General features: G+C 39.2%; 1 protein-coding gene across 2 annotated transcripts in view; it reads left to right on the top strand.

The window, feature by feature from the left end:
* Positions 1-17423, top strand: part of CCDC81 (coiled-coil domain containing 81) — a 59243-nt gene extending 41820 nt beyond the window's left edge. The window contains exons 9-13 of one of the 2 annotated variants that reach the window (XM_037840989.1): positions 1180-1258; positions 1491-1711; positions 6715-6840; positions 8798-8884; positions 16909-16970. In XM_037840989.1, coding sequence (XP_037696917.1) covers positions 1180-1258; positions 1491-1711; positions 6715-6840; positions 8798-8849 — 478 coding nt within the window. In that variant the 3' untranslated portion in view covers positions 8850-8884; positions 16909-16970. Of the gene's footprint in view, positions 1-1179; positions 1259-1490; positions 1712-6714; positions 6841-8797; positions 8885-16908 lie in introns of both variants that reach the window. The other variant, XM_037840988.1, reaches the window with a different exon arrangement.
* Positions 17424-27181: the final 9758 nt, after the last annotated feature.

Here is a 27181-nt window from a genome sequence, read left to right on the forward strand (position 1 = left end):
TTTACAAGTGTATAAGCAAGATTTATTCATTATGCTTGCACTGGGGGGTAGATTCCAATACATCATTGCACTGGCACATGTCAATTACTACATAAAAAGTCAAATACAATGTCAAATCCAAAGCCTCAGAAATAAAAGAGTTCAGTTCCCAAGAGAACAGTGATAGCTTAACAATGTAAAACTTTTATCTAGTGCTTATCAGCATTAAATTAGTATTGGTGAAACAGTACATGTAGAATTTACAGTAACACCTGGAGGTTCCTTCTAATGTACACATAAATAGAATCATGGAAGCTTTTATGTTACCTAATCATTTCATGGCCCTATATATTTAATGTACCAAATGAAAACTGAATCTCCATTCCACACCCCATTGCTTCTCTCTAGGTAAGAGAAAATCTATTTGTTTTTCAAGGTAGAGTTTTAAGTGTCCATATTTCTTAAGTCACATTTAAGGAAATCCTCTCTTCATTTTGGATGTTGTCTGTCTTTGTCTTCTACATAAAACTCCAGCAGAATTAATATTGGCCTTCATCATCTAGTCAAATCCTTCACATGTTCTTCAAACCAGTCAAATTTGGGATTCTCAACATTTTCTGTATCAATAAGGTGTAGAACCAGTAGATTCGATGAAGACTTGTTTTCTCCTTGCCACACTGGACTTCAGATGCCATTTGGGTTGGGTTCAGAAGATGGGGAAGCATAGATGTTTCTTGACCTGAGTCTCTTAGCAGTAAAGATGTAAAAAGGAGAGTGAGATCACGAGGAGGCTGGCTGTAGACTGCAGGGCACCACCTCCTGGGGTGGTGACATTAGTTGTACTTGGGGCAGCCGAGGTACTCTGGGTGGAGTTACTTGAAAGTGTTACGGCAGTTGTTTGATTTGAATAAATCTGCGTGGGTAAGAGCAGCGCCAGAAGCAGCAGCCCCAATCCGAGCCTGGCCACCATCGCTTTGCCCATGTCCGCTCCGTCGGCGCGCTGCGAGTCTCGCTGGATGCTGGGTGCGTGGAGAACCACTGGCTAGGGGCGGGCTCAGGCAAGGTGGGCGGGAACATCAATTTTTATTTACCTGGTTCTCATTTCTATGAATATTTATTAAATATGCTTTAATGATATTAATCTGCATTACTAATGACTCTGTAATACTGTATCTCCACTCTTCTATTCTCAACTGCCAGACTTGCTGCACAAAGAGCTAAATATTTGAAAGATAAGATGGAGGAAACACAGTGTTACAAGAGAGCCTTGGATGCACAGGTAGGGGAAAAATTATTATTATTGTTTTAAAAATTATGCATTGCTTCAATAGCATTCTGAACTATGCATAATGCTATAATGTTATGAATACACTTATGAGTAATCCATTTGGTGCTTTCTGAGTTACCGTAGCTAGCTGTAAGTTATTTGTATTTTTCTATACTACAGTGTTGTGAATAAAATTTGTTCCCTGGTATGATTATAATCTGCATTATGTGTGTCCTCTTTTCAGATAAGGAACAGACACCCCCACCTGACCATGTTTGAGCCAGATTCTTCAGAGCCTATCTTCGGTAAGAACGAGAGTGAGCTGCTGGTGGAAAGGTGTAAGCGGGAACAGAATTACATGAAGCACCAGCTGCAGGCAGCTGCTGGCCACAAGAGGAAAGCCATCCTTCACCAACTCGTGGACCAGAAGCGGGATCTGCAGATGTTGCAGAGGACACACAAAGAGTAAGGAGACCCCTCAGCCCCTCATCTTTCTCTTCCTCCTCTGCCTCCCCTCCGCTTTCCCCTTTCTTCTCTCTCTCTCTTTCATACACTAGAGAAGTAAGAATAATAACTAACACATCACAGTTGTGTGCAAAACATTGTTCTAAGCTCATTACATGCTTCATGTCATTTCATCCTCACAATTCACCCTATGAAGAAGAGTTATTTAAAAAAAAACCAAAACAACCAAACTGTCTTGCTCCCACTTCTTCCTCCAGTTACTTCCCCATTTTTTCCCTTCTCTTTACAACACAACTTCTTAAAAGAATTGTCCATACCAACACTATCCAATAGAAATACAGTGTAAGACACAGATATGCTGTCGTGCTCAAGTAGACCCAGACATGAACATCAGCTTCTTTCTCAGCTTCCACTCAACTCTCTCCTTCAAAGAATCTGTGCATTTAGTAAGCTTTATTGATATTTGGTGGTTAGGGGGTTGATTAAGGTGGTAGCGTTGATAGAGGAGGACTTTATACCATATCAATGCAAACACCTTTAAATTAGAATATCAGATATAAGGTTTCTTAAAATGCCCAATTGGTCACCCCACTGATGGGGAATTTTAAAGATCCTAACTGGCGCTCTCTGCCTCACAACTTTTCCTTGGCTCCTCTCTTGCTTTCCCATCTTCCATGTCTTCTACTCCCCACTGCCATCCCAGATTGTTACACAGTATCCAGTTTCTTCTTTGTAGATATTCAGCAATTCTCATGTCCTTGATTAATCAAAATCATTGAGATGCTCAGGAATTTCGAAAGGACTTCTGTTCAAAGGAATTCACTCTTTAAAAAATTTGTTATTTTTTTTATTAGAAAGATTGAAAGTTTACAGAAAAATAATGCAGAAAATACAAAGTTCCCTATACCCCCCCACCCCCAAACACATAGCTTTCCCTGTTAACACTTTACATTAGTGTGATACCTTTGTTACAATTTATGAAACAATATTATTATAATTACACTATTAAATATAGTCCATAGTTTACATTAGGGTTCACTGTTCGTGTTGTACAGTCCTTCTGTCCAAAGGAATCCACTCTTTTTTTGGAAAGCAGCAGCATTTATAAAACAAAAAAAGTTATTTTTATTAAAATATTACAAATGATTAGTGGGATGGTGCATGGGTTTGATTCTTGCTTTTGTACATGCTGTTATGTTCTATACCAAGTAGGCCCAGACATGAAAATATGGGTAGAGTAATAAGTTGAAAATAGAAGATATTGTGATAATGTGCGGTTTGATTGTTGGTAGATTTATACACCTAAGGAAAGAAGTATGAGTGGTTAAAAGCATGATCTTTAGAGTCAAGTCACATGGGATGGAGTTTTGCATCTGCCCAGGGCAGTGTATACTTGTATGCCTATACTGTTTGCTAAAATATGGAAATATTTCCATACTGCTTGGTAAATAACTGTTGCTTCTCAAGCTACCTGGGTCCCTCTCCAGGGAACCTATTCCTAATCCTGCCTCCAGGACCCTTTCCAGTGTCCATTCTTATTGCTTGGTGTTCGTTACATGCCTGTTATTGTATACTTCGAATATTGGAATATCACCCATGGTTCTGCCATTTTACTAGCTATGTGAACATGGGCAGATTCTATACCTCTGAGCACATTGGTTTCCTTATCTGTTATTAGGGATTCTACTAGTATCTACTACCAGGGTGGGGGAGGGCTAAAAGAAATACTTCCTGTCATAGTGCCTGGCTCAGTACCAGTGCTTAGTCAAGGGTAGCTATTGTTATAAGAAGAGGAAAGGGAGGAAGAGGCTGTTCTTTTCTTGGATTATAGGTTAGTGTGATTATTCTCTATTATGTCAGCTTAAACAGGTAGGAGTGTTATTATTATCTGGGGTGTCCCATAGGTCTGACTTCTCCACAGATAATTATTTACCCACTCTATTGATCTCAGAACATGACTTTTTTTTATCTGCTTTCTTTCACTCAGCTTAATTATTTTGAGATTCATTAATCCATGATAGTGCATGTAACAACAGTTCTGTCCTTTTTGTTGCTGGTGTATTCCATTATATGGATATAACACAGTTTGTTTATTCATTCCTCTGTTGATGGGCATTTGGGTTATTTCAAGTTTTTGGCTATTACACCTACAGCCACTCTGAGCATTTGTGTATGAGTCTTAGTATAGGCATATAGTTCCTTGGGTAAGTACCTCAGAGAGGAATGGCTGGATCATATGGTAGGTGTATGTTTAACTTTGAAAGAAACTGCCGAACTGTTTTCCAAAGTGGTTGTACCTTTACATTCCCAGTAAGCAAAGCATCAGAGTTTTAGTTCCTCCACATCCTTGCCACATTTGGTATGGTCAGTCTCTTTAAGTCTAGCTGTTCTAATAGGGGTGTAGTGGTATCTTGTGCTTTAATTTGCATTGCTTCTAATGACTAATGTTGAACACCATTTTGTGTGCTTATGTGATATCTATATATTTTCTTTGCTCAAGTGTCAGTTCAAATCTTTTGCTCATTTTTTGAGTTATTTTCTAATTGTTGAGTTTTGAGAAGTCTTTATATACTCTAGTTATAAGTCCTTTATCAGTTATATTTGTGAAAGCATAAATATGCCTGAGTAGAAAATATGTGCTTCCCACTGATGTAAAACATTTTTATTCCCTTGGAAAGCATCTGGCTTCTTTTCATCTTCTGTCATATAGCAGTGGAACAGCCATCACTTGCCTCTCAGTGGCTCTGCCTTTCCATGCATGCTGCCCCAGGCATATCTGGGACCTTTTGCATTTCTTGCTGAGATTATTACAGCTTCCTCCTCTGCACTGAGCTCCTAGCTTTTCTAGTTGAACCCCTGAGCTTGGAGTTAGGAGTGTTAGACTGTCACTTCCGAGCTAGGTCATATCACGTGTAATATCTCTAAGCTTTCTTTTCCTCATATGAAACATAAGGATACTCATATGTCCCCTATGTATACTTACTAAGGGAATTAAGTAAGATGATGTATATGAGAGCATTTTGGGAAACTGTAAAGTTCTAAACAGATAGGATCTATAGTTTTGACTTGGTTCTCTCTCCTGTTGGAGTTCCAGTTGTAGAGCCCCTTTGCTGTATGGCTCAGTTCCTCATCTTCTGTTTCTAAATCCTTTGCAGTTTATCTTAGATTCTCTTACTTCTTTTATCTTTTCCAACTTCCTGGCCCTTCTCTGGTCATCTCTAGATAGGATCTTAAGTCCCCCAGTGAAAAACAGAAGGTCACTTGCTTTCAGAGGGGACAACTTAGTCAGTGTGATCCAAACAGGCCTGCCAAGCTATTTATACTTGTTGTACTGCTTTTGTTTTAAAAAGTTATAACAATCCACGCTTATTGAAATTAAGCCAGTTGGTGAAAAGCTTGAAAAAAAAAAAGGTTAATAATTTCCTCCACCATGTTAAGGTTAATATTCAACCTTCTACATTTTTTTTATATTATTTACAAATATCTTCAAATGTGTACATACATATTTTTCTTTCCATTTCTGAAAACAAAAATGAAATCTATGAGATCTTATATATTACTCTGTATTCCAACCTTCTGAAAAAATCTATTAATGTGTCATTAATTTATAAGCAAGTTAGTACATACATATCAAATTCCTTCTTTAATAACAGCATAATATCTATAATATGGTTATACTATAACTTTCTATTATAGTTTATATAACTATTGATGAATATTTATTTTGTTTCCAGATGTTTTACTAATACAACAATTCTGCAATAAACTTTCTTGAATATGTATCTTTATACTGGTTCTTTTGTTTCTATAAGATAAATTCCTAAAACGGGGGTTGCTGAGTCAAGGGTATGGCACATTTAAAATTTTACATGATATTGACTGTTTAATTTCTAAAATGTTATAATTCCACCAGCAGTGTGTTAGCATACCAGTTGCCTCCCTTGTTTTATTACTCACTTTCTTTACATTAAGATGATTTTACCCACCCTTTTAAAACTAATATAATAGCTGACATTCAGTCATTGAGCTCCCATGATGTGATAGGCATTGGCACTTCCTGTATATTATCTCATTTAATCTTTATGATAACCATCCAATAGCTGCTGAATCGCTGCTTGTTAAATGAAAAGGTGACCATGCTATTTTAGGAAAAGTGAACTGAGGTCGTTACTGATTTTTATAGGAGGATCCTGACACCCAGTGGCTGTTATAGTGCCTGTAACCCAAGCCCATCAGGGCAGGTAGATCAACGGTCACTTTTAGCAAAGCCCCTTCCAGGCTTTAATGACAACTGTTGGGAAGAGTTTCAATTTGGCAAGAAATGGATACAAATACATAATGTGAACCAGATTTAAGGTGACTCACTGATGCTTGGAGACCAGTGACAGAAACACTTAATATCAGGAATACTGAGACATACTTGAAGAGATATTATGCTGCAGTTATTTCTTTGATGACATGGCCTTCAAGTATATACATTTTGCTACTTCACAATGTTAAATATTTTCTCTATTTCATTTTCTCTTGTGTAGTCATTCTGTTTCTTTCCCCCTTGCTAGCTGTTCATTTGAACACTTATCTACTTTGTCTTATAAAATGCCTGTGGTGACCTGTAAGCTGAGTACTGACAGCTGAGAGACTGGAATGCAAAGAAGGATATGATACATACAATACTGAAAATACATTTGGAATGAACCTTTGAGTTATGTTAGCCTCAAAAGAAATGGATTCCTTTAAAAGCTGAAGTTGTTAATTGGAGAAAGATTTCAATTCTACTAATTTAAACTGGTATTGAAGATGAAAGGTCCCAGACCCATAAATTATTTGAGAGTTAGGAGTTGCACTGTGTTTTCACAGTGTTTATTCCTTTTGGTATATTTCTAAGAGTACTGGACAAAAACAGGGTTTTCTGTTTAATTTAACATTAAAGGAATGGGGCTCCCAAGATTAGTCCATGCCTTCCAAGTGTTGTGAATGGAGTCAGACGGTTCTGTTCTTTCTAGGCACTTGGTGGACAGAACTGCTGAACTGGAGCGACTGAACAGAATCAACCAGTGCTTACAGGAGGACTGGGAGAGGAGTGCTGCCATGAAGAGGCAGCGGGACCTGGAGGAGAAGGCTTTTGAGAGGTAATACCTGATTGGAGCCAGATGTTCCTTGCAAAGAAAATCCCCTTCTGCTGCTTGTTTACTTTCCTCTGATCCTGGGACAGCAGATAGATTCCATTTCAACTGTCAACTCCAGTTGATTAGTAGTTGTTGCTTGGAGAATTTTGTGGAGAAACCAAGTATGGGTTCAGTGGGAAATGCTGCTGTAATTGATTAGGAATGTTTGTTGTGGATATGGGATTAGAGAGTGCTGTGTTGTAAGCTATATATTTGGCAGCCCTGCCCTAATTGTTGCTTCTGCTTAGGGTAACTTTTATTTTCTTTTTGTGTGGAGTGGGGGGAGTCAGTGGGGGAGGAGGCAGAGATACTCTGTGGAAATAGATAGTTGGAAGTAGGGAGAATATTTCCAATTTTCCAAGCTTTAGAAAATGGTCACTTAAGAGCCTAATCAAGGGGCTGTGGGTAAGATTGAAAATTGTAAAAGTCAAAGTTTATTATTAAATCTCTGCCCACTCTTTCAAGCCATGTATTTACAATCTAGTCAGGGAATCTGGGTTCTAATACTAGCTCTGATAATTAACACTAACTTTGGCTAGGCAGCTAATTTTCTTGTTCTTCTTTTCTTTTTTGTAAGATGGGGATAATAAGTACTTGCCTGACCTAGCTAACATAAGGATTTTAGGGATCAAATAAAGACAGGAGAAAGTATTACACTTTGAAAAATAATTAAAATACTATGAAAATGTAAGGTATAATTTCACACTGTAAAAAATTTGATGACAAAGGTCATCTTTATAGTAAATGTTATTAAAACCTGAATATACCAAAATAATATTTAAAATTGCTAATTAATTAATTTCTATCATGGATAAAATTTGTCATAATGGAACTTGGTCTGTAACTCTCTTTTTCCTTTTAGATTTTCTTTTAAGGCATTTCTCTCTTGTCTTTCTAAAGGGTGGAAATCAATTTTGTGACAATGAAAGATGAGAGAAGATGTGGAAAACAGGTTCCAAAGGAGAAGTGGGGTTGTTTGGCCTAGAGAAGAAGCAGGGAAAGAGGGATTTTGGAGATCCAAGCCATTTTTTTTTTTAATGTTTAGCGAAAGCAAGTAAAAGACAGTGAGATTAATGCTGAGGAGATTTTAGTTGGATTTGGGAAGAATGGTGGCAACATGATGATAAGGGATAGAGGAAGTATAGGAAATGAACTTATGGCAGGTTAACAAAGCTGCTCCAGGGACAAGGAGGATCAGACAAGTTGCTGGGCAGGAACTCAATGAAGGAATTGTTTGGTGTTCAAACAAAACAAAAAAGAGAAAAGAAGAACGAGACTTATGCATATGCAATTAGTATATGATACTCTTTCCCACTACTGAGGCAGGCCAGGTCGGGCTTCCCCTGCCCACTTTCAAGATTTTTTATTCATTTTCCTTTTAAGACTACCCTTGATTTACAGAGTTCTACCCATATGGAAATTTGGATGGGGTAGGGGAGTACACCAGGGAACTGGGAGGGAGGGATGGGGGTGGGGGCAGAGGGGGAAATACACCGGGGAACTGTCCTACATAATCTAGCAAAACTGTCAAGTTGGAAAAGCAGCCCCTGTTGTCCTGTCATCTCTGCCCAGAGCTTTTTCCTCCTCTTGTCTGGCTCCACTCCCTCCCCTGCCCTTAACTCTGCAGAGGCTCCTGGCCTGCTCTTACTTTCCATTGCAAGTTTACTCCTAACTCTCTACAGGAGTGTTAACTTAACCAGCAGCTTAATGTCTGATCTCCCTCTCAATCACTGTGTCTTGGGAGCCAGAATGTTAGAGGTGCACTCGCATGGCAAGGCAGCAAGCACAGAGGCTTTGGAGACCTTGGCTTTGTGACTCTGGTCAAATCGTGTGTTCTCTGTGGGTTTCAGGGGTGTGGCTGGGGAGGAAGCTGGGGTCAGACTGTTGAGAAGGTACTGCATCCAGGCCCTTTATTTCGCAGGGAACGGGGAGACAGTGGAGGTTTGGAAGTAGGGAATGCCAGGATGAGGTGAGCTGCAAATAGCAATGTGGAGCAGAAAGCCTGCAGGTAGGAGACCACAGGTGGGTTGTAAGCTCCTTGCGGCCAGGGAGCAGGTCTTTTTTTTTTTTTTTTTTTTTTTTTTAATCATCATTTTATTGAGATATATTCACATACCACGCAGTCATACAAAACAAATTGTACTTTCGATTGTTTACAGTACCATTACATAGTTGTACATTCATCACCTAAATCAATCCCTGACACCTTCATTAGCACACACACAAAAATAACAAGAATAATAATTAGAGTGGAAAAGAGCAATTGAAGTAAAAAAGAACACTGGGTACCTTTGTCTGTTTGTTTCCTTCCCCTACTTTTCTACACATCCATCCATAAACTAGACAAAGTGGAGTTTGGTCCTTATGGCATTCCCAATCCCATTGTCATCCCTCATAAGCTACATTTTTATACAACTGTCTTCGAGATTCATGGGTTCTGGGTTGTAGTTTAATAGTTTCAGGTATCCACCACCAGCTACCCCAATTCTTTAGAACCTAAAAAAGGTTGTCTAAAGTGTGCGTAAGAGTGCCCACCAGAGTGATCTCTCGGCTCGTTTTGGAATCTCTCTGCCACTGAAGCTTATTTCATTTCATTTCACATCCCCCTTTTGGTCAAGAAGATGTTCTCCATCCCACGATGCCGGGTCTACATTCCTCTCCGGGAGTCATATTCCACGTTGCCAGGGAGATTCACTCCCCTGGGTGTCTGGTCCCACGTAGGGGGGAGGGCAGTGATTTCACCTTTCAAGTTGGCTTAGCCAGAGAGAGAGGGCCACATCTGAGCAACAAAGAGGCATTCAGGAGGAGACTCTTAGGCACAAATATAGGGAGGCCTAGCCTCTCCTTTGCAGCAACCGTCTTCCCAAGGGTAAAACTTATGGTAGAGGGCTCAACCCATCAAACCACCAGTCCCCTATGTCTGTGGTCATGTTAGCAACCATGGAGGTGGGGTAGGCGAATACCCCTGCATTCTCCACAGGCTCCTCAAGGGGGCACTACATCTTTTTTTTTTTTTCCCTTGTTTGTCTTTTTTTTTTTTTTTTTTTTTTTTAACTTTCCCTTCTTTTTTAAATAAACTGTATGAAAAAAAAAGTTAAAAAGAAAACAAACATACAATAAAAGAGCATTTCAAAGAGACCATAACAAGGGAGTAAGAAAAAGACAACTAACCTAAGATAACTGCTTAACTTCCAACATGTTCCTACTTTACCCCAAGAAAGTTACATAATATAGCAACATTTCAGTGAACTTGTTCCTACTACATCCATCAGAAATTAACAGACCATAGTCATTTCTGGGCATCCCCAGAATGTTAAATAGCTTATCTGTTCTTCTTGGATTATTGTTCCCCCTTCCTTAATTGCTCTCTACTGCTAGTTCCCCTACATTCTACATTATAAACCATTTGTTTTACATTTTTCAAAGTTCACATTAGTGGTAGCATATAATACTTCTCTTTTTGTGCCTGGCTTATTTCGCTCAGCATTATGTCTTCAAGGTTCATCCATGTTGTCATATGTTTCACCAGAGCGTTCCTTCTTACTGCCGCGTAGTATTCCATCGTGTGTATATACCACATTTTATTTATCCACTCATCTGTTGAAGGACATTTGGGTTGTTTCCATCTCTTGGCAATTGTGAATAATGCTGCTATGAACATTGGCGTGCAGATATCTGTTCGTGTCACTGCTTTCCGATCTTCCGGGTATATACCGAGAAGTGCAATCGCTGGATCGAATGGTAGCTCTATATCTAGTTTTCTAAGGAACTGCCAGACTGACTTCCAGAGTGGCTGAACCATTATACAGGCCCACCAACAATGAATAAGAGTTCCAATTTCTCCACATCCCCTCCAGCATTTGTAGTTTCCTGTTTGTTTAATGGCAGCCATTCTAACCGGTGTTAGATGGTATCTCATTGTGGTCTTAATTTGCATCTCTCTAATAGCTAGTGAAGCTGAACAATTTTTCATGTGTTTCTTGGCCATTTGTATTTCCTCTTCAGAGAACTGTCTTTTCATATCTTTTGCCCATTTTATAATTGGGCTGTCTGTACTATTGTCATTGAGTTGTAGGATTTCTTTGTATATGCAAGATATCAGTCTTTTGTCAGATACATGGTTTCCAAAAATTTTTTCCCATTGAGTTGGCTGCCTCTTTACCTTTTAGAGAAATTCCTTTGAGGTGCAGAAACTTCTAAGCTTGAGGAGTTCCCATTTATCTATTTTCTCTTTTGTTGCTTGTGCTTTGGGTGTAAAGTCTAGGAAGTGGCCTCCTAATACAAGGTCTTGAAGATGTTTTCCTACATTATCTTCTAGGAGTTTTATGGTACTTTCTTTTATATTGAGATCTTTGGTCCATTTTGAGTTAATTTTTGTGTAGGGGGTGAGGTAGGGGTCCTCTTTCATTCTTTTGGATATGGATATCCAACTCTCCCAGCCCCATTTGTTGAAAAGACCATTATGGCTCAGTTCGGTGACTTTGGGGGCCTTATCAAAGATCAGTCGGCCATAGATCTGAGGGTCTATCTCTGAATTCTCAATTCGATTCCATTGATCTATATGTCTATCTTTGTGCCAGTACCATGCTGTTTTGGCAACTGTGGCTTTATAATAAGCTTCAAAGTCAGGGAGTGTAAGTCCTCCCACTTCGTTTTTCTTTTTTAGAGTGTCTTTAGCAATTCGAGGCATCTTCCCTTTCCAAATAAATTTGATAACTAGCTTTTCCAAGTCTGCAAAGTAGGTTGTTGGAATTTTGATTGGGATTGCATTGAATCTGTAGATGAGTTTGGGTAGAATTGACATCTTAATGACATTTAGCCTTCCTATCCATGAACATGGAATATTTTTCCATCTTTTAAGGTCCCCTTCTATTTCTTTTAGTAGAGTTATGTAGTTTCTTTGTATAGGTCTTTTACATCTTTGGTTAAGTTTATTCCTAGGTACTTGATTTTTTTAGTTGCTATTGAAAATGGTATCTTTTTCTTGAGTGTCACTTCAGTTTGTTCATTTCTAGCATATAGAAACATTACTGACTTATGTGCATTAACCTTGTATCCCGCTACTTTGCTAAATGTGTTTATTAGCTCTAGTAGGTGTATCGTTGATTTCTCAGGGTTTTCTAGATATAAGATCATATCATCTGCAAACAATGACAGTTTTACTTCTTCTTTTCCAATTTGGATGCCTTTTATTTCTTTGTCTTGCCGGATTGCCCTGGCTAGCACTTCCAGCACAATGTTGAATAACAGTGGTGACAGCGGGCATCCTTGTCTTGTTCCTGATCTTAGAGGGAAGGCTTTCAGTCTCTCACCATTGAGTACTATGCTGGCTGTGGGTTTTTCATATATTCTCTTTATCATGTTGAGGAAGTTTCCTTCAATTCCTACCTTTTGAAGTGTTTTTATCAAAAAGGGATGTTGGATTTTGTCAGATGCTTTTTCAGCATCTATTGAGATGATCAATTGATTTTTCCCTTTCGAGTTTTTAATATGTTGTAATACATTGATTGTTTTTCTTATGTTGAACCATCCTTGCATGCCTGGAATGAACCCCACTTGGTCATGGTGTATGATTTTTTTAATGTGTCTTTGGATTCGATTTGCAAGTATTTTGTTGAGGATTTTTGCATCTATATTCATTAGGGAAATTGGCCGGTAGTTTTCCTTTTTTGTAGCATCTTTGCCTGGTTTTGGTATTAGATTGATGTTAGCTTCATAAAATGAGTTAGGTAGTGTTCCATTTTTTTCAATGTTTTGAAAGAGTTTGAGTAAGATTGGTGTCAGTTCTTTCTGGAAAGCTTGGTAGAATTCCCCTGTGAAGCCATCTGGCCCTGGGCATTTATTTGTGGGAAGATTTTTGATGACTGATTGGATCTCTTTGCTTGTGATGGGTTGGTTGAGGTCTTCTATTTCTTCTCTGGTCAGTCTATGTTGTTCATATGTTTCCAGGAAATTGTCCATTTCTTCTACATTATCCAGTTTGTTGCCATACAGTTGTTCATAATATCCTCTTATAATTTTTTTAATTTCTTCAGGATCTGCAGTTATGTCACCTTTTTCATTCATTATTTTGTTTATATGGGTCTTCTCTCTTTTTGATTTTGTCAGTCTAGCTAGGGGCTTGTCAATCTTGTTGATCTTCTCAAAGAACCAACTTTTGGTGATATTTATCCTCTCTATTGTTTTTTTGTTCTCTATGTCATTTATTTCTGCTTTAATCCTTGTTATTTCTTTTCTTCTACTTAGTTTAGGATTGGTTTGCTGTTCATTTTCTAGCTTCTTCAGTTGATCCATTAGTTCTTTGATTTTGGCTCTTTCTTCCTTTTTAATATATGCGTTTAGTGCTATAAATTTCCCCCTTAGCACTGCTTTTGCTGCATCCCATAGGTTTTGGTATGTTGTGTTCTCATTTTCATTCGTCTCTATATATTTAGCAATTTCTCTTGCTATTTCTTCTTTAACCCACTGATTGTTTAGGAGTGTGTTGTTTAACCTCCAGGTATTTGTGAATTTTCTAAGTCTCTGATGGTTATTGACTTCTAATTGTATTCCATTGTGGTCAGAGAATGTGCTTTGAATAATTTCAATCTTTTTAAATTTATTGAGGCTTGTTTTATGTCCCAGCATATGATCTATTCTGGAGAAAGTTCCGTGAGCACTAGAAAAGTATGTGTATCCTGGTGATTTGGGATGTAATGTCCTGTAGATGTCTGTTAAATCTAATTCATTTATCAGATTGTTTAGGTTTTCAATTTCCTTATTGGTCTTCTGTCTGGTTGATCTATCTATAGGAGAGAGTGATGTGTTGAAGTCTCCCACAATTATTGTGGAAACATCAATTGCTTCCTTTAGTTTTGCCAGTGTTTCTCTCATGTATTTTGTGGCACCTTGATTGGGTGCATAGACATTTACGATTGTTATTTCTTCTTGCTGAATTGCCCCTTTTATTAGTATGTAGTGGCCTTCTTTGTCTCTCAAAACATCCCTGCATTTGAAGTCTATTTTATCTGAGATTAATATTGCTACACCTGCTTTCTTTTGGCTGTAGCTTGCATGAAATATTTTTTTCCATCCTTTCACTTTCAGTTTCTTTGTGTCCCTGTGTCTAAGATGAGTCTCTTGTATGCAACATATTGATGGGTCATTTTTTTTGATCCATTCTGCGAATCTATATCTTTTAATTGGGGAGTTTAATCCATTTACATTCAACGTTAAAACCGTGAAGGCATTTCTTGAATCGGCCATCTTATCCTTTGGTTTATGTTTGCCATAGTTTTCCCTCTCTCTATTAATATCCTTTATTGTACCCATACCGAATCTCTTTAGTACTGAACCTTTCTCCAAGTCTCTCTGTCCTGTCTTTGTTTCTCTGTCTGTAGGGCTCCCTTTCGTATCTCCAGTAGGGCAGGTCTCTTGTTAGCAAATTCTCTCAGCATTTCTTTGTCTGTGAAAAATTTAAGCTCTCCCTCAAATTTGAAGGAGAGCTTTGCTGGATAAAGTATTCTTGGCTGGAAATTCCTCTCACTCAGAATTTTAAATATATCGTGCCACTGCCTTCTTGCCTCCATGGTGGCTGCTGAGTAGTCACTACTTAGTCTTATGCTGTTTCCTTTGTATGTGGTGAATTGCTTTTCTCTTGCTGCTTTCAGAACTTGCTCCTTCTCTTCTGTGTTTGACAGTGTGATCAGTATATGTCTCGGAGTGGGTTTTTTTGGATTTATTCTATTTGGAGTTCGCTGAGCATTTATGATTTGTGTATTTATGTTGTTTAGAAGATTTGGGAAGTTTTCCCCAACAATTTCTTTGAATACTCTTCCTAGACCTTTACCCTTTTCTTCCCCTTCTGGGACACCAATGAGTCTTATATTCGGACGTTTCATATTATCTATCATATCCCTGAGGTCCATTTCGATTTTTTCAATTTTTTTTCCCCATTCTTTCTTTTATGCTTTCATTTTCCATTCTGTCATCTTCCAGGTCACTGATTCGTTGTTCAACTTCCTCTAGTCTTGTACTATGAGTGTCCAGAATCTTTTTAATTTGGTCAGCAGTTTCTTTAATTTCCATAAGATCATCCATTTTTTTATTTAGTCTTGCAATGTCTTCTTTATGCTCTTCTAGGGTCTTCTTGATTTCCTTCATATCCCGTACTATGGTCTCATTGTTCATCTTTAGTTCTTTGAGTAGCAGCTCTAGGTGCTGTGTCTCTTCTGGTCTTTTGATTTGGGTGCTTGGGCTTGGGTTACCCATATCGTCTGGTTTTTTCATATGCTTTATAATTTTCTGTTGTTTTTGGCCTCGTGGCATTTGCTGAACTTGATAGGGTTCTTTTAGGGTTTGTAGACCTATTGAAGTCCTTATCTCTAATTTATCAGATGTACAGCTTCGTGGAGTACACTTTCTCTAACTAACCAGCAGGTGGCGTCCACGAGCCACCTGTTCTCCACAAGCCAGTTCTCCCCTGCTTAGCCTTTTTGGTGAGTGGGGGAGTGAGTCTTGTGGGGCCCAATTGGTGTACCAAGCTTGCGTGTGTAGTTGGTGTTGCCTGCCCTGTATGTGGGGCGTGTTTCTGGGCAGTTGGGGAGGGGGGGTGGCCCTAACAATCAAATCTCCCTGACGATCTTAGAGTTTTAAAGCTGCTGCAATAGTCTAATCCTTCAGTTCAGTCCTGCCACAGTTTGTCTCTGCCACTGACCCACAAGTCTTTGGTATTGGCGTATGACTCCTGAGACTTGCAAGTGGGCCCCTCTTCCAGGCTGTGCACCCCGGGTCCTCTGTTGAGGGATGACTGTGCTATGTCACAGGTGAGTGCCGTCCTCCCAGGGCAGTTCTTGGCTGCTGGGCTGTGTAGGGAGGCTCCCAGTCTGCTCAAATGATGGCTGAATGGGGCTTTGTTAATTCACACTGCTCCACCTTCCCAGCTCTGGGACATTCAGCTGAGGTTGCAGGGAAGGCTAATGTCCACGCCCAGTTTTGTGGTGTGTGCCTGTTATTTGAAGCACTTCCGTCACACTGGGTTGTCTGGGGCAGCTCTGGGCTATGGGGCTGGCGATGGGCAGGTGTGTTTCCTGTCCACCAGGATGGTGGCTGTGAGCGGACACCCCCCTTTTCTTGGGAAGTTGTGGTGTTTCGTGAATTTTCTCAGCCACTGGATTATTGCCTTTTGTCTCAGAGCTCTCTTAGTTCTGCTCTTGACTTGACGTGCCCAAATTGCAATTCTTTGAAGCTTTGTGTATTGGGCTTCTTAGAGTAATTGTTTTAGAAAAAGAAAAAAGGATTTAAAAAAAAAAACAAAAACAACAAAAAAACAAACAAACAAAAAAAAAACGGCCCTCCTCAGAGATCTAATGGGTTATTGAAATGCTAATAGACAAAGCAACCAGGGCCATTAAGGAAAGGTCCACAGGGCAGAGAGATCAGCTTTTCTTCGGGATTTGCATATGCGCCTCAAGGCCTGAGCTCCGCCCTTCCCCTTTCTGTGTTCACCAGAACTCCAAAAATCCTCTGCTTTTATTTTGGAGTTTTTCGTGTTGTTTTTCTTCTATGCCTGTCTCCTCTCTGCTGGGCTGGCTGCTCTCAGAGTCTCTGGTGTCTGGTCTCAGTCTATCTATGGTTGGAGTTTGAATCAGTAGAATGAGTTTCCGATAAGAGCAGCCACTGCAGTTCTCCCTTCTCCTTCCCGGAGCTGACAGCCCCTCCTCCCACGGGACTGAGCCTGGCAGGGAGGGGCACGGGTCCCCTGGCCGCAAAAACTTACAGATTTCGCTGATCTCAGCAGTTCCACGTTTTCATGAGTGTTGTATGAAGTATGCCCAAAGACAGATTGCTCTGTGGTGTCCAGTCCACGCAGTTCCTGGCTTTTTACCTACTTTCCTGGAGGAGTAAGTAAAACTTACAGCTCACCAGTCTGCCATCTTGCCCCGCCTCCACCAGCAGGTCTTTTGTAGCTCTCCTACTGCATGGCTTCAGAACTGGGCCCCAGCAAGAACTCATGGCACCTGCCAGTGACTGCCTTTCCTCTCCTCTCCTCAGGGCTTCAGACAAGCTCTTCCTCCTGGACCAGTATGAGAAGTATCGGCGCTGCAAGCAATGCCAGAGGCGCACCTCCAATGTGGGCGAGAGTAACCTGTGGCCACTGAACAAGTATATGTATGGCTCCCGGTTGCTTGTGTAAATCTCAAAGTTTGGACCTGGGCTTGTTAGGGAAAGTTGTCTTTTGATGTTTGATGTGATTGTGAAACCGCACATTTGTACCTCAGAGGTAAAAAATACTGTGCGTTTTTGGTGCTTCCAGAAGACTGCTTTTTTACCATCTATTAAATTCATATAGGCAGTGTTCCCTTCCTGTCTTTTGCTGGCTCCAGTTTATTCCCCACACTTGTCTCAGGGCAGTGAAGGTGTCCGGTACTGAAGGTGAGAACTCCTCTGCCCTTAGGGGCTGGGAATGGAACCCAGTTTCGTCTGGCTCTTGGGGTCCCAGGCTGGGGTGCTGCTGGCCCAGCTCTACCACTCCCTCTGTGACCTTGTGTAATAAAAGTCACCTTTCTCTCGTCTATAATGAATGGTGTCTTAATAAATATTTTCTGTGTGTCTGTGCATGACAATTCATAATGGTAAATTCTGCCACCTCTCCCTGAACCCTAGACTTTTCCAGAGGGGGCTGTATGTGTGGCCGTCACAGAGGCAGGTTCGTTCATTTGCCTCGGGTGATGAGAACAATGCTTCCTGAGCATTCCTGTTGTCAACTCCCCTGGGAGTTGTTGGGGTCCCAGGAGATTTCATTCCCTTGGTGACTTCCTTCAACCATTCCCTTGTCCAGCCATTTCTACATCCTGATGATGTGTGTATGGTAGGAGTAAGTGCACACATTCTGAGAACAGTCTGGCTGGCTTGGCAGTTGCCACCTTCTCCTCTCATTGCTTCAGTTTCATCCATTTTTAAGCTGCACGTGCTGCCAAAGTCTGGTTAAAGGACTTACTTTTAGGTAAGGTAGTATGTTCTCAACCAGAAACTTTCTTCATTCATCTTCATATTTTTATCTTTCCTTTGCCTGTCTATCCTACCGCCTAGAGTAAAAAATTAACAAAGTAAAGCTTAGACTTTTGAAACACAAAAGCTAGGCAGAAAGTCTCTTAGACTATTTGCTTTTTGCCAGCTACATCCCTCCTAAGGGAGAAAAGCATATGAGGAGGAGACATTTGTGAGTATTTAAAGTTTTTTTCTTCCCTATCAAAATAAAAAGTAGGAATGTGTTGAGCCCTGAATAGGTAAGGGGAAAATAGCCACTCAAATTGATACTGGGCAAATTTTGTGCTAATGATGCCTTTTCCTGTGGCAACAAGTATGCCTGCTGATGATTTAAATTGTCTGGAACTCTCCCCAATCTTCCTACCTTGCTACCTCTATTCCATTTCCTTAGATCACTTCACACATGTCCAATCATCACTGACCAATATTTAAACAATATCCCTTCCTCAGGACCACCTAACCTACCTGAGGACCACACCAACTGCACCCTTGGAGTATTTCCCTGTCCTTAATAGATAATAAATTCCTTTAATAGTGTTGTATTAATATTTTTAAGAAGCAGAGACTTTCTTGTGAAACAAAAAAGAATTCAGGCAATTTTGATATGTTCAGGTGAAAAGATTTAACTTCATAAAAGTTTTTTCCTGAAGGAACTGAACTTACAATTTACTATTATTGGTAATAATCCTGGCACTCTTATTCTGTGCCAGGCATTATGCTAATTTTTGGTGATCGGAAGAGTAAGACTACATCAATCTCTGCCTGCCTTCACTGGAGCTTTTACTATCTAGTGGAGAGGTGGGATGTGAATAGGAGGTCTCATTATCACAAGGTAAATACCTAATAGTCTTAGGCACTGGGTGTGTAGTCAGCTTAGCATGGCACAGCAGGAGAAGGCTTTTGGAGGAGATAAGGCCTAAACAATAAATAGGAAATAGCCAGGTGAAGAGTGACAAGGGGGTCATGGCAACAGATGTTAAGGCCTTGTCTGCCAACCATCGAGGTGGGGAAGCCCAATACCCCTGCATTCTCCACCAGCTCCTCAAGGGGGCTCTGCATATTTTTTTCATTGTTTATTTTTTTTTAATTCTTTTTTTAAAATCAACTATATCAAAAAAATTTTTAAAAAAACATTTCAAACAAACTGTAACAAGGGAGTAAGAAAAAGACAACTAACCTAAAATAACTACTTTACTTTCAACATGTTCCTACTCTACCTCAAGAAAATAACCTAATATAGCAACATTTCTGTGAATTTGTTCCTACCACACCCATCAAAATTTAACAGACCATAGTCATTCCTGGGCGTTCCAAGAACGTTAAATTTACCCATGATAGCTTATATGTTCTTATTGGGTTATCATTCCCTCTTCCTTAATTGCTCTCTATCACTCGTTCCCCTACATTCTACATTATAAACCATTTGTTTTATATTTTTCAATGTTCATATTAGTGGTAGCATATAATATTTCTCTTTTTGTGCCTGGATTATTTTGCTCAGCATTGTCTTCATTGTTCATCCATGTTGTCATATGTTTCATGACATCGTTCCTTCTTACTGCCGCGTAGTATTCCATCCTGTGTATATACCACATTTTATTTATCCACTCATCTGTTGAAGGACATTTGGGTTGTTTCCATCGTTTGGCAATTGTGAATAATGCTGCTATGAACATTGGCATGCAGATATGTGTTCATGTCACTGCTTTCAGCTCTTCTGGGTATATACCAAGAAGTGCAATCACTGGATCGAAGGGAAACTCTATGTTTAGTTTTCTAAGGAACTGCCAGACTGACTTCCAGAGTGGCTGAACCATTATACAGTCCCACCAACAATGAATAAGAGTTCCAGTTTCTCCACATCCTCTCCAGCATTTGTAGTTTCCTGTTTGTTTAATGGCAGCCATTCTAATTGGTGTGAGATGGTATCTCATTGTGGTCTTAATTTGCATCTCTCTAATAGCTAGTGAAGCTGAACATTTTCTCATGTGTTTCTTGGCCATTTGTATTTCCTCTTCAGAGAACTATCTTTTCATATCTTTTGCCCATTTTTATAATTGGGCTGTCTGTACTATTGTCATTGAGTTGTAGGATTTCTTTATATATGCAAGATATCAGTCTTTTGTCAAATACATGGTTTCCAAAAATTTTTTCCCATTGAGTTGGCTGCCTCTTTACCTTTTTGAGAAATTCCTTTGAGGTACAGAAACTTCTAAGCTTGAGGAGTTCCCATTTATCTATTTTTTCTTTTGTTGCTTGTGCTTTGGGTGTAAACTCTAGGAAGTGGCCGCCTAATACAAGATCTTGAAGAGTTTTCCCTACATTATCTTCTAGGAGTTTTATGGTACTGTTTTTTATATTAAGATCTTTGATCCACTTTGAGTTAATTTTTGTGTAGGGTGTGAGGTAGGGGTCCTCTCATTCTTTTGGCTATGGATATCTAACTCTCCCAGCCCCATTTACTGAAAAGCCAGTTCAGTGGCTTTGGGGGTCTTATCAAAGATCAGTTGGCTGTAGATCTGGGGGTCTATATCCGAATTCTCAATTTGATTCCATTGATCAATATGTCTATCTTTGTGCCAGTACCATGCTGTTTTGACAACTGTGGCTTTATAATAAGCTTCAAAGTCAGGAAGTGTAAGTCCTCCCACTTTGTTTTTCTTTTTTAGAGTGTCTATAGCAATTTGAAGCATCTTCCCTTTCCAAGTAAATTTAATTACTAGCTTTTCCAAGTCTGCATAGTAGGTTGTTGGAATTTTGATTGGGATTGCATTGAATCTGTGGATGAGTTTGGGTAGAATTGACATCTTAATGACATTTAGCCTTCCTATCCATGAACATGGAATATTTTTCCATCTTTTAAGGTCCCCTTCTATTTCTTTTAGTAGAGTTATGTAGTTTTCTTTGTATAGGTCTTTTACATTTTTGGTTAAGTTTATTCCTAGGTACTTGATTTTTTTAGTTGCTATTGAAAATGGTATCTTTTTCTTGAGTGTCTCTTCAATTTGTTCATTTCTAGCATACAGAAACATTACTGACTTATTGCATTAATCTTGTATCCCACTACTTTGCTAAATTTGTTTATTAGCTCTAGTAGCTGTATCGTTGATTTCTCGGGGTTTTCCAGATATAAGATCATATCATCTGCAAACAATGACAGTTTTACTTCTTCCTTTCCAATTTGGATGCCTTTTATTTCTTTGTCTTGCCGGATTGCCCTGGCTAGCACTTCCAGCACAATGTTGAATAACAGTGGTGACAGCGGGCATTCTTGTCTTGTTCCTGATTTTAGAGGGAATGCTTTCAGTCTCTCACCATTGATTACTATGCTGGCTGTGGGTTTTTCATATATGTTAATTTATCATATTGAGGAAGTTTCCTACAATTCCTACCTTTTGAAGTGTTTTTGTTAAAAAGGGATGTTGGATTTTGTCAAATGCTTTTTCAGCATCTATTGAGATGATCATTTGATTTTTCTCTTTTGAATTTTTAATGTGTTGTAATACATTGATTGATTTTCTTATGTTGAACCATCCTTGCATGCCTGGAATGAATCCCACTTGGTCATGGTGTATGATTTTTTTAATGTGTCTTTGGATTTGATTTGCAAGTATTTTGTTGAGAATTTTTGCATCTATATTCATTAGGGAAATAGGCCTGTAGTTTTCCTTTTTTGTAGCATCTTTACCTGGTTTTGGTATTAGATTGATGTTAGCTTCATAAAATGAGTTCGGTAGAGTTCCATTTTCTTTGATGTTTTGAAAGAGTTCAAGTAAGATTGGTGTCAGTTCTTTTTGGAAAGCTTGGTAGAATTCCCCTGTGAAGCCATCTGGCCCTGGGCATTTATTTGTGGGAAGGTTTTTGATGACTGATTGGATCTCTTTGCTTGTGATTGGTTGGTTGAGGTCTTCTGTTTCTTCTCTGGTCTAGGTTGTTCATATGTTTCCAGGAAATTGTCCATTTTCTCTACATTATCCAGTTTGTTGGCATACAGTTGTTCATAGTATCCTCATGATTTTTTTTAATTTCTTCAGGATCCATAGTAATGTCACCTTTGTTATTCATTGTTTTGTTTATTTGGGTCTTCTGTCTTTTTTATTTTGTCAGTCTAGCTAGGGGCTCGTCTATCTTGTTGATCTTCTCAAAGAACCAACTTTTGGTGTTATTTATCCTCTCTATTGTTTTTTGTTCTCTATGTCATTTATTTCTGCTTTAATCCTTGTTATTTCTTTTCTTCTACTTGGTTTAGGATTGGTTTGCTGTTCATTTTCTAGCTTCTTCAGTTGATCCATTAGTTCTTTGATTTTGGCTCTTTCTTCCTTTTTAATATATGCGTTTAGTGCTATGAATTTCCCCCTCAGTACCGCTTTTGCTGAATCTCATAGGCTTTGGTATGTTGTGTTTTCATTTTCATTCATCTATATATATTTAGCAATTTCTCTTGCTATTTCTTCTTTAACCCACTGATTGTTTAGGAGTGTGTTGTTTAACCTCCAGGTATTTGTGAATTTTCTAAGTCTCTGATGGTTATTGACTTCTAATTGTATTCCATTGTGGTCAGAGAATGTGCTTTGAATAATTTCAATTTTTTTAAAATTTATTGAGGCTTGTTTTATGTCCCAGCATATGATCTATTCTGGAGAAAGTTCTGTGAACACTAGAGAAGAATGTGTATCCTGGTGATTTGGGATGTGATGTTCTATATATGTTAAATCCAATTCATTTATCAGATTGTTTAGGTTTTCAATTTCCTTATTGGTCTTCTGTCTGGTTGATCTATCTATAGGAGAGAGTGATGTGTTGAAGTCTCCCACAATTATTGTGGAAATATCAATTGCTTCCTTTAGTTTTGCCAGTGTTTGTTTCATGTATTTTGTGACACCTTGATTGGGTGCATAAATATTTATGACTGTTATTTCTTCTTGTTGAATCGCCCCTTTTATTAGTATGTAGTGGCTTTCTTTGTCTCTCCTAACATCTTTGCATTTAAAGTCTATTTTATCTGAGATTAATATTGCTACTCCTGCTTTCTTTTGGCTGTAGCTTGCATGAAATATTTTTTTCCATCCTTTCACTTTCAATTTCTTTGTGTCCTTGTGTCTAAGATGAGTCTCTTGTATGCAATGTATTGATGGTTCATTTTTTTGGGTCCGTTCTGCCAATCTATATCTTTTAATTGGGGAGTTTAATCCATTTACATTCAACATTATTACTTTGTAGGCATTTCTTGAAGCAGCCATCTTATCCTTTGGTTTATGTTTGTCACATACATTTTTTCCCTCTCTCTGTTAATGTCCTTTACTGTATCCATACTGAATCTCTTTAATACAGAACATTTCTCAATACCTCTCTCTCCTTTCTTTGTTTCTCTGTCAGTAGGTATCCCTTTAGTATCTCAAGTAGGGCAGGTCTCTTGTTAGCAAATTCTTCAGCATTTGTTTGTGAAAAATTTAAGCTCTCCCTCAAATTTGAAGGAGAGCTTTGCTGGATAAAGAATTCTTGGTTGGCAATTTTTCTCTCTCAGAATTTAAATATGTCATGCCACTGCCTTCTCGCCTCCATAGTGGCCGCTGAGTAGTCACTACTTAGTCTTATGCTGTTTCCTTTGTATGTGGAGAATTGCTATTCTCTTGCTGCTTTCAGAACTTGCTCCTTTTCTTCAGTATTTGACAGTCTGATCAGAATATGTCTTGGAGTGGGTTTATTTGGATTTATTCTATTTGGAGTTTGCTAGGCATTTATGATCTGTGTATTTATGTTGTTTAGAAGATTGGGGAAGTTTTCCTCAACAATTTCTTTGAATACTCTTCCTAGACCTTTACCCTTCTCTTCCCCTTCTGGAACACCAATGAGTCTTATATTTGGATGTTTTATATTATCTATCAAATCCCTGAGATCCATTTTGATTTTCTCAAATTTTTTCCCCATTCTTTCTTTTGTTCTTTCATTTTCCATTCTGTCATCCTCCAGGTCACTGGTTCACTGTTCAGCTTCCTCTAGTCTTGTACTTTGAGTATCCAGAATCTTTTTAATTTGGTAAACAGTTTATTTCCATAAGATCATCTATTTTTTTAATTTACTCTTGCAGTTTCTTCTTTATGCTCTTCTAGGGTCTTCTTCATGTCTTTATATCCTGTGCTATGCTCTTGTTGTTCATCTTTAGTTCTGTGATTAATTGCTCCAAGTACTGTGTCTCCTCTGACCTTTTGATTTGGGTGCTTGGTCCTGGATTATCCATATCATCTGCTTTTATCATATGCTTTAAAATTTTCTGTTGTTTTTGGCCTCTTGGCATTTGCTTAACTTGATAGGGTTCTTTTAGGATTTGTAGACTGATTAAAAGCCTTATCTCTAGTTTGTCAGATCTACAGCTTCGTGGAGTACACTTTAACTAACCAGCAGGTGGTGTCCGCGAGCCACCTATTCCCCTCAAGCCAGTTCTCCCCAACTTTGTGTTTGTGGTGAGTGGGGGTGTGAGTCTTGTAGGGTCCAATTAGTGCACAAGCTTGCGTATGTAGTTGGTGTTGCCCGCCCTGTATATGGGGTGTGTGTCTGGTTGGGGGGGGGTGGCTTTATTAATGAAATCTCCCTGGTGTTCCTGGAGATTTAAAGCTGTTGCAATAGTCTAATCCTTTAGTTCAGTCTTGCCACAATTTGTCTCTGCCGCTGACCCACAAGTCCTTGGTATTGGTGTATGGTCCCTGGGACTTGTGAGTGCACTTCCAAGCCGTGTACTCCTAGGTCCTCTGTTGAGCAATGACTGTGCTATGTCACAAGTGAGTGCCATTCTCCCAGGGCAGTTCTGGGCTGCAGGGCTGTGTAGGGGCATTCCCAGTCTGCTGAAAGGATGGCTGAATGGGGTGTATTAATTTCCCCATTTTCACACAGCTCCACCTTCCCAACTCTGGGACAATTAGCTGAGGGTGCGGGAAAGGCTAATGTCCACGCCTGATTTTGTGGTGTGTGCATGTGTTGTTGGAAACACTTCCAGTCACACTGGGTTGTTTGGGGCAGCTCTGGGCTGTGGAGCTGGTGCTGGGCAGGAGCCTTCCCTGTCCACTGGGAAGATGGCTGTAAGGGGATGCCCCCTTTTCTTGTGAAGTTGTGGTGTTTAGTGAATTTTCTCAGCCACTGGACTTATTGCCTTGTGTCTCAGAGCTCTCTTAGCTCTGCTCTTGTCTGGGCCCAAATTGCAAGTCTTTGAGGCTTTCTGTAATGGGCTTCTTAGAGTAATTGTTTTAGAAAAAGAGAAAAAGATTTTAAAAAAATAAAAAATATTAAAAAAAAGGAAGGGCCCTCCTTGCAGATCTAATCAGCTATTGAAATGCTAAGAGACAAGGAAATTAGGGCCATTAAGGAACAATCAAGGGAGCAGAGAAACCTGCTCATCAGCCAAAGAAACTCGCTTTCTGGATTTGCATATGACCCTGATTCTGCCTGAGTCCTGCCCTTCCCTGTTCTACGTTCACCAGAACTCCAAAAAGTCTCTGCTTTTATTTTGGGGTTTTCCTTGCTGTTTTTGCTATCCCTATCTCCCCTCCGCCGGGCTGACTGCTCCCGGATTCTCCGGTGTCTGGTCTCAGTCTGTCTATGTTTGGAGTTTGGATCAGTTGAATGAGTTTCTGATATGAGCTGCAACTGCAGTTCTCCCTCCTCATTCCCAGCACTGACAGCCCCTCCTCCCATGGGACTGAGCCTGGAGGGAGGGGCACGGGTCCCCTGGCTGCGAAAACTTACAGATTTTGCTGATCTCAGCATGCATTCATGAGTGTTGTATGAAGTATGCCCAAAGTCAAATTGCTCTGCGGTGTCCGGTCCATGCAGTTCCTGGCTTTCTACCTACTGCCCTGGAGGAGTAACTAAAGCCTACAGCTCACCACTCCACCATCTTGCCCCCAGATATAACATTTTACATACAATTAGAGGGTTCCTAGATCCCCGGACCACATCTATTGTTCTTAACCCCTGTTCTAGATGGCTTTCCTTCATCATTATCACAACCTTAGGCTATGTCTTAGGGCAATAAAATGCTACAAACTGGATGGCTTAAAATAAGAGAATTTTATTGTCTCACAGTTCTGGAGGCCAGAAGTCCAAAACCAAGGTGTCAGCAGGAACATGCTGCCTCTGAAGTCAGTAGAGAAGAATCTGTTCTTTGCCTCTCTCCTGGCTTCTGGCAGTGGCTTCCGCACCAGCCGCTGCATTCTCTGCCCCAGACATCACGTGGCATTCTGTACTTGGTTTGTGTCCAATTCTCCCCGTCTTACAAGGACAACAGTTATATCGGATCAGGGCCCACCCAAATCCAGTTTTGCCTCATCTTAACTAATAACATCTTCAAAGACCCTAATTCCAAATAAGGACACATTCATGGGACCAGGGGTTAAGACTTGAACAGTCTTTTGGGGGCACAAAATTCAACCTATAAAAAGATATTAAAAATAATGAAAGTGAAGGATTGATTTGATTTGGAAAACCCTCTTTCAGTTCTAGTAACCTATTTTCCTTTTGTCTTCCTCTGTTTCACTCTTTATAAGAATGGTGAGGTATGAATTGGAAGGGTTACTAGAAAGCAAACAATCTGGAATTTTTCTAACATTTTTTGAGTAAGACTTAGTAAAAGAAATTTTATATATTTACATTGTTTATTACACAGAATCCATGCCCACACATACATTAAAACAAATTTTGCAAAGCTATTCTTAACCTCATCCATTTGTAATTCATTATATTTTCTATTTCATTTTATTTCATTAAAAATTCTGATAAGATTGAACAAATTTGATTTCACAATCTACTAATATAAATAGGTAATTTTCAGTTTGGTAAACACAATGTTAATCTAATTCCTCCTTACACTATACTCTGATAGTACTTTTTTTGATGGTTGTTGCTATGACTATATTTCAAATTCTATCATACATAACACAAGATACAATTTGAGAGAGGACACAATCCTCCTAATATGCAAAATTTTTTGTCACCAGTTTGCCATATGCTGAAATTACAACCTTTAGAGTATTAATTTTTTCAAAACTTTTTCTTCTGAAATACTTTCAAATTTACAGGAGAGTTACAAAAATAATACAAACTCCATACATACAACTCCAACATATCCCTGCCCCCCATACCCAGATCTACCAATTTTAACATTTTGCCATATTATTCTATCTATCCTTCTATTTTTGTCTATCAATCCATTTCTGAACACCTTAGTGTGGGTTGTATACATCATGCTCCTTGAACATGCTCTTTAAGTGCAGTTATCAAGTTCAAG

This window comes from Choloepus didactylus, chromosome 6, assembly GCF_015220235.1.
Source record: "Choloepus didactylus isolate mChoDid1 chromosome 6, mChoDid1.pri, whole genome shotgun sequence".
NCBI classification, from domain to species: domain Eukaryota; kingdom Metazoa; phylum Chordata; class Mammalia; order Pilosa; family Megalonychidae; genus Choloepus; species Choloepus didactylus.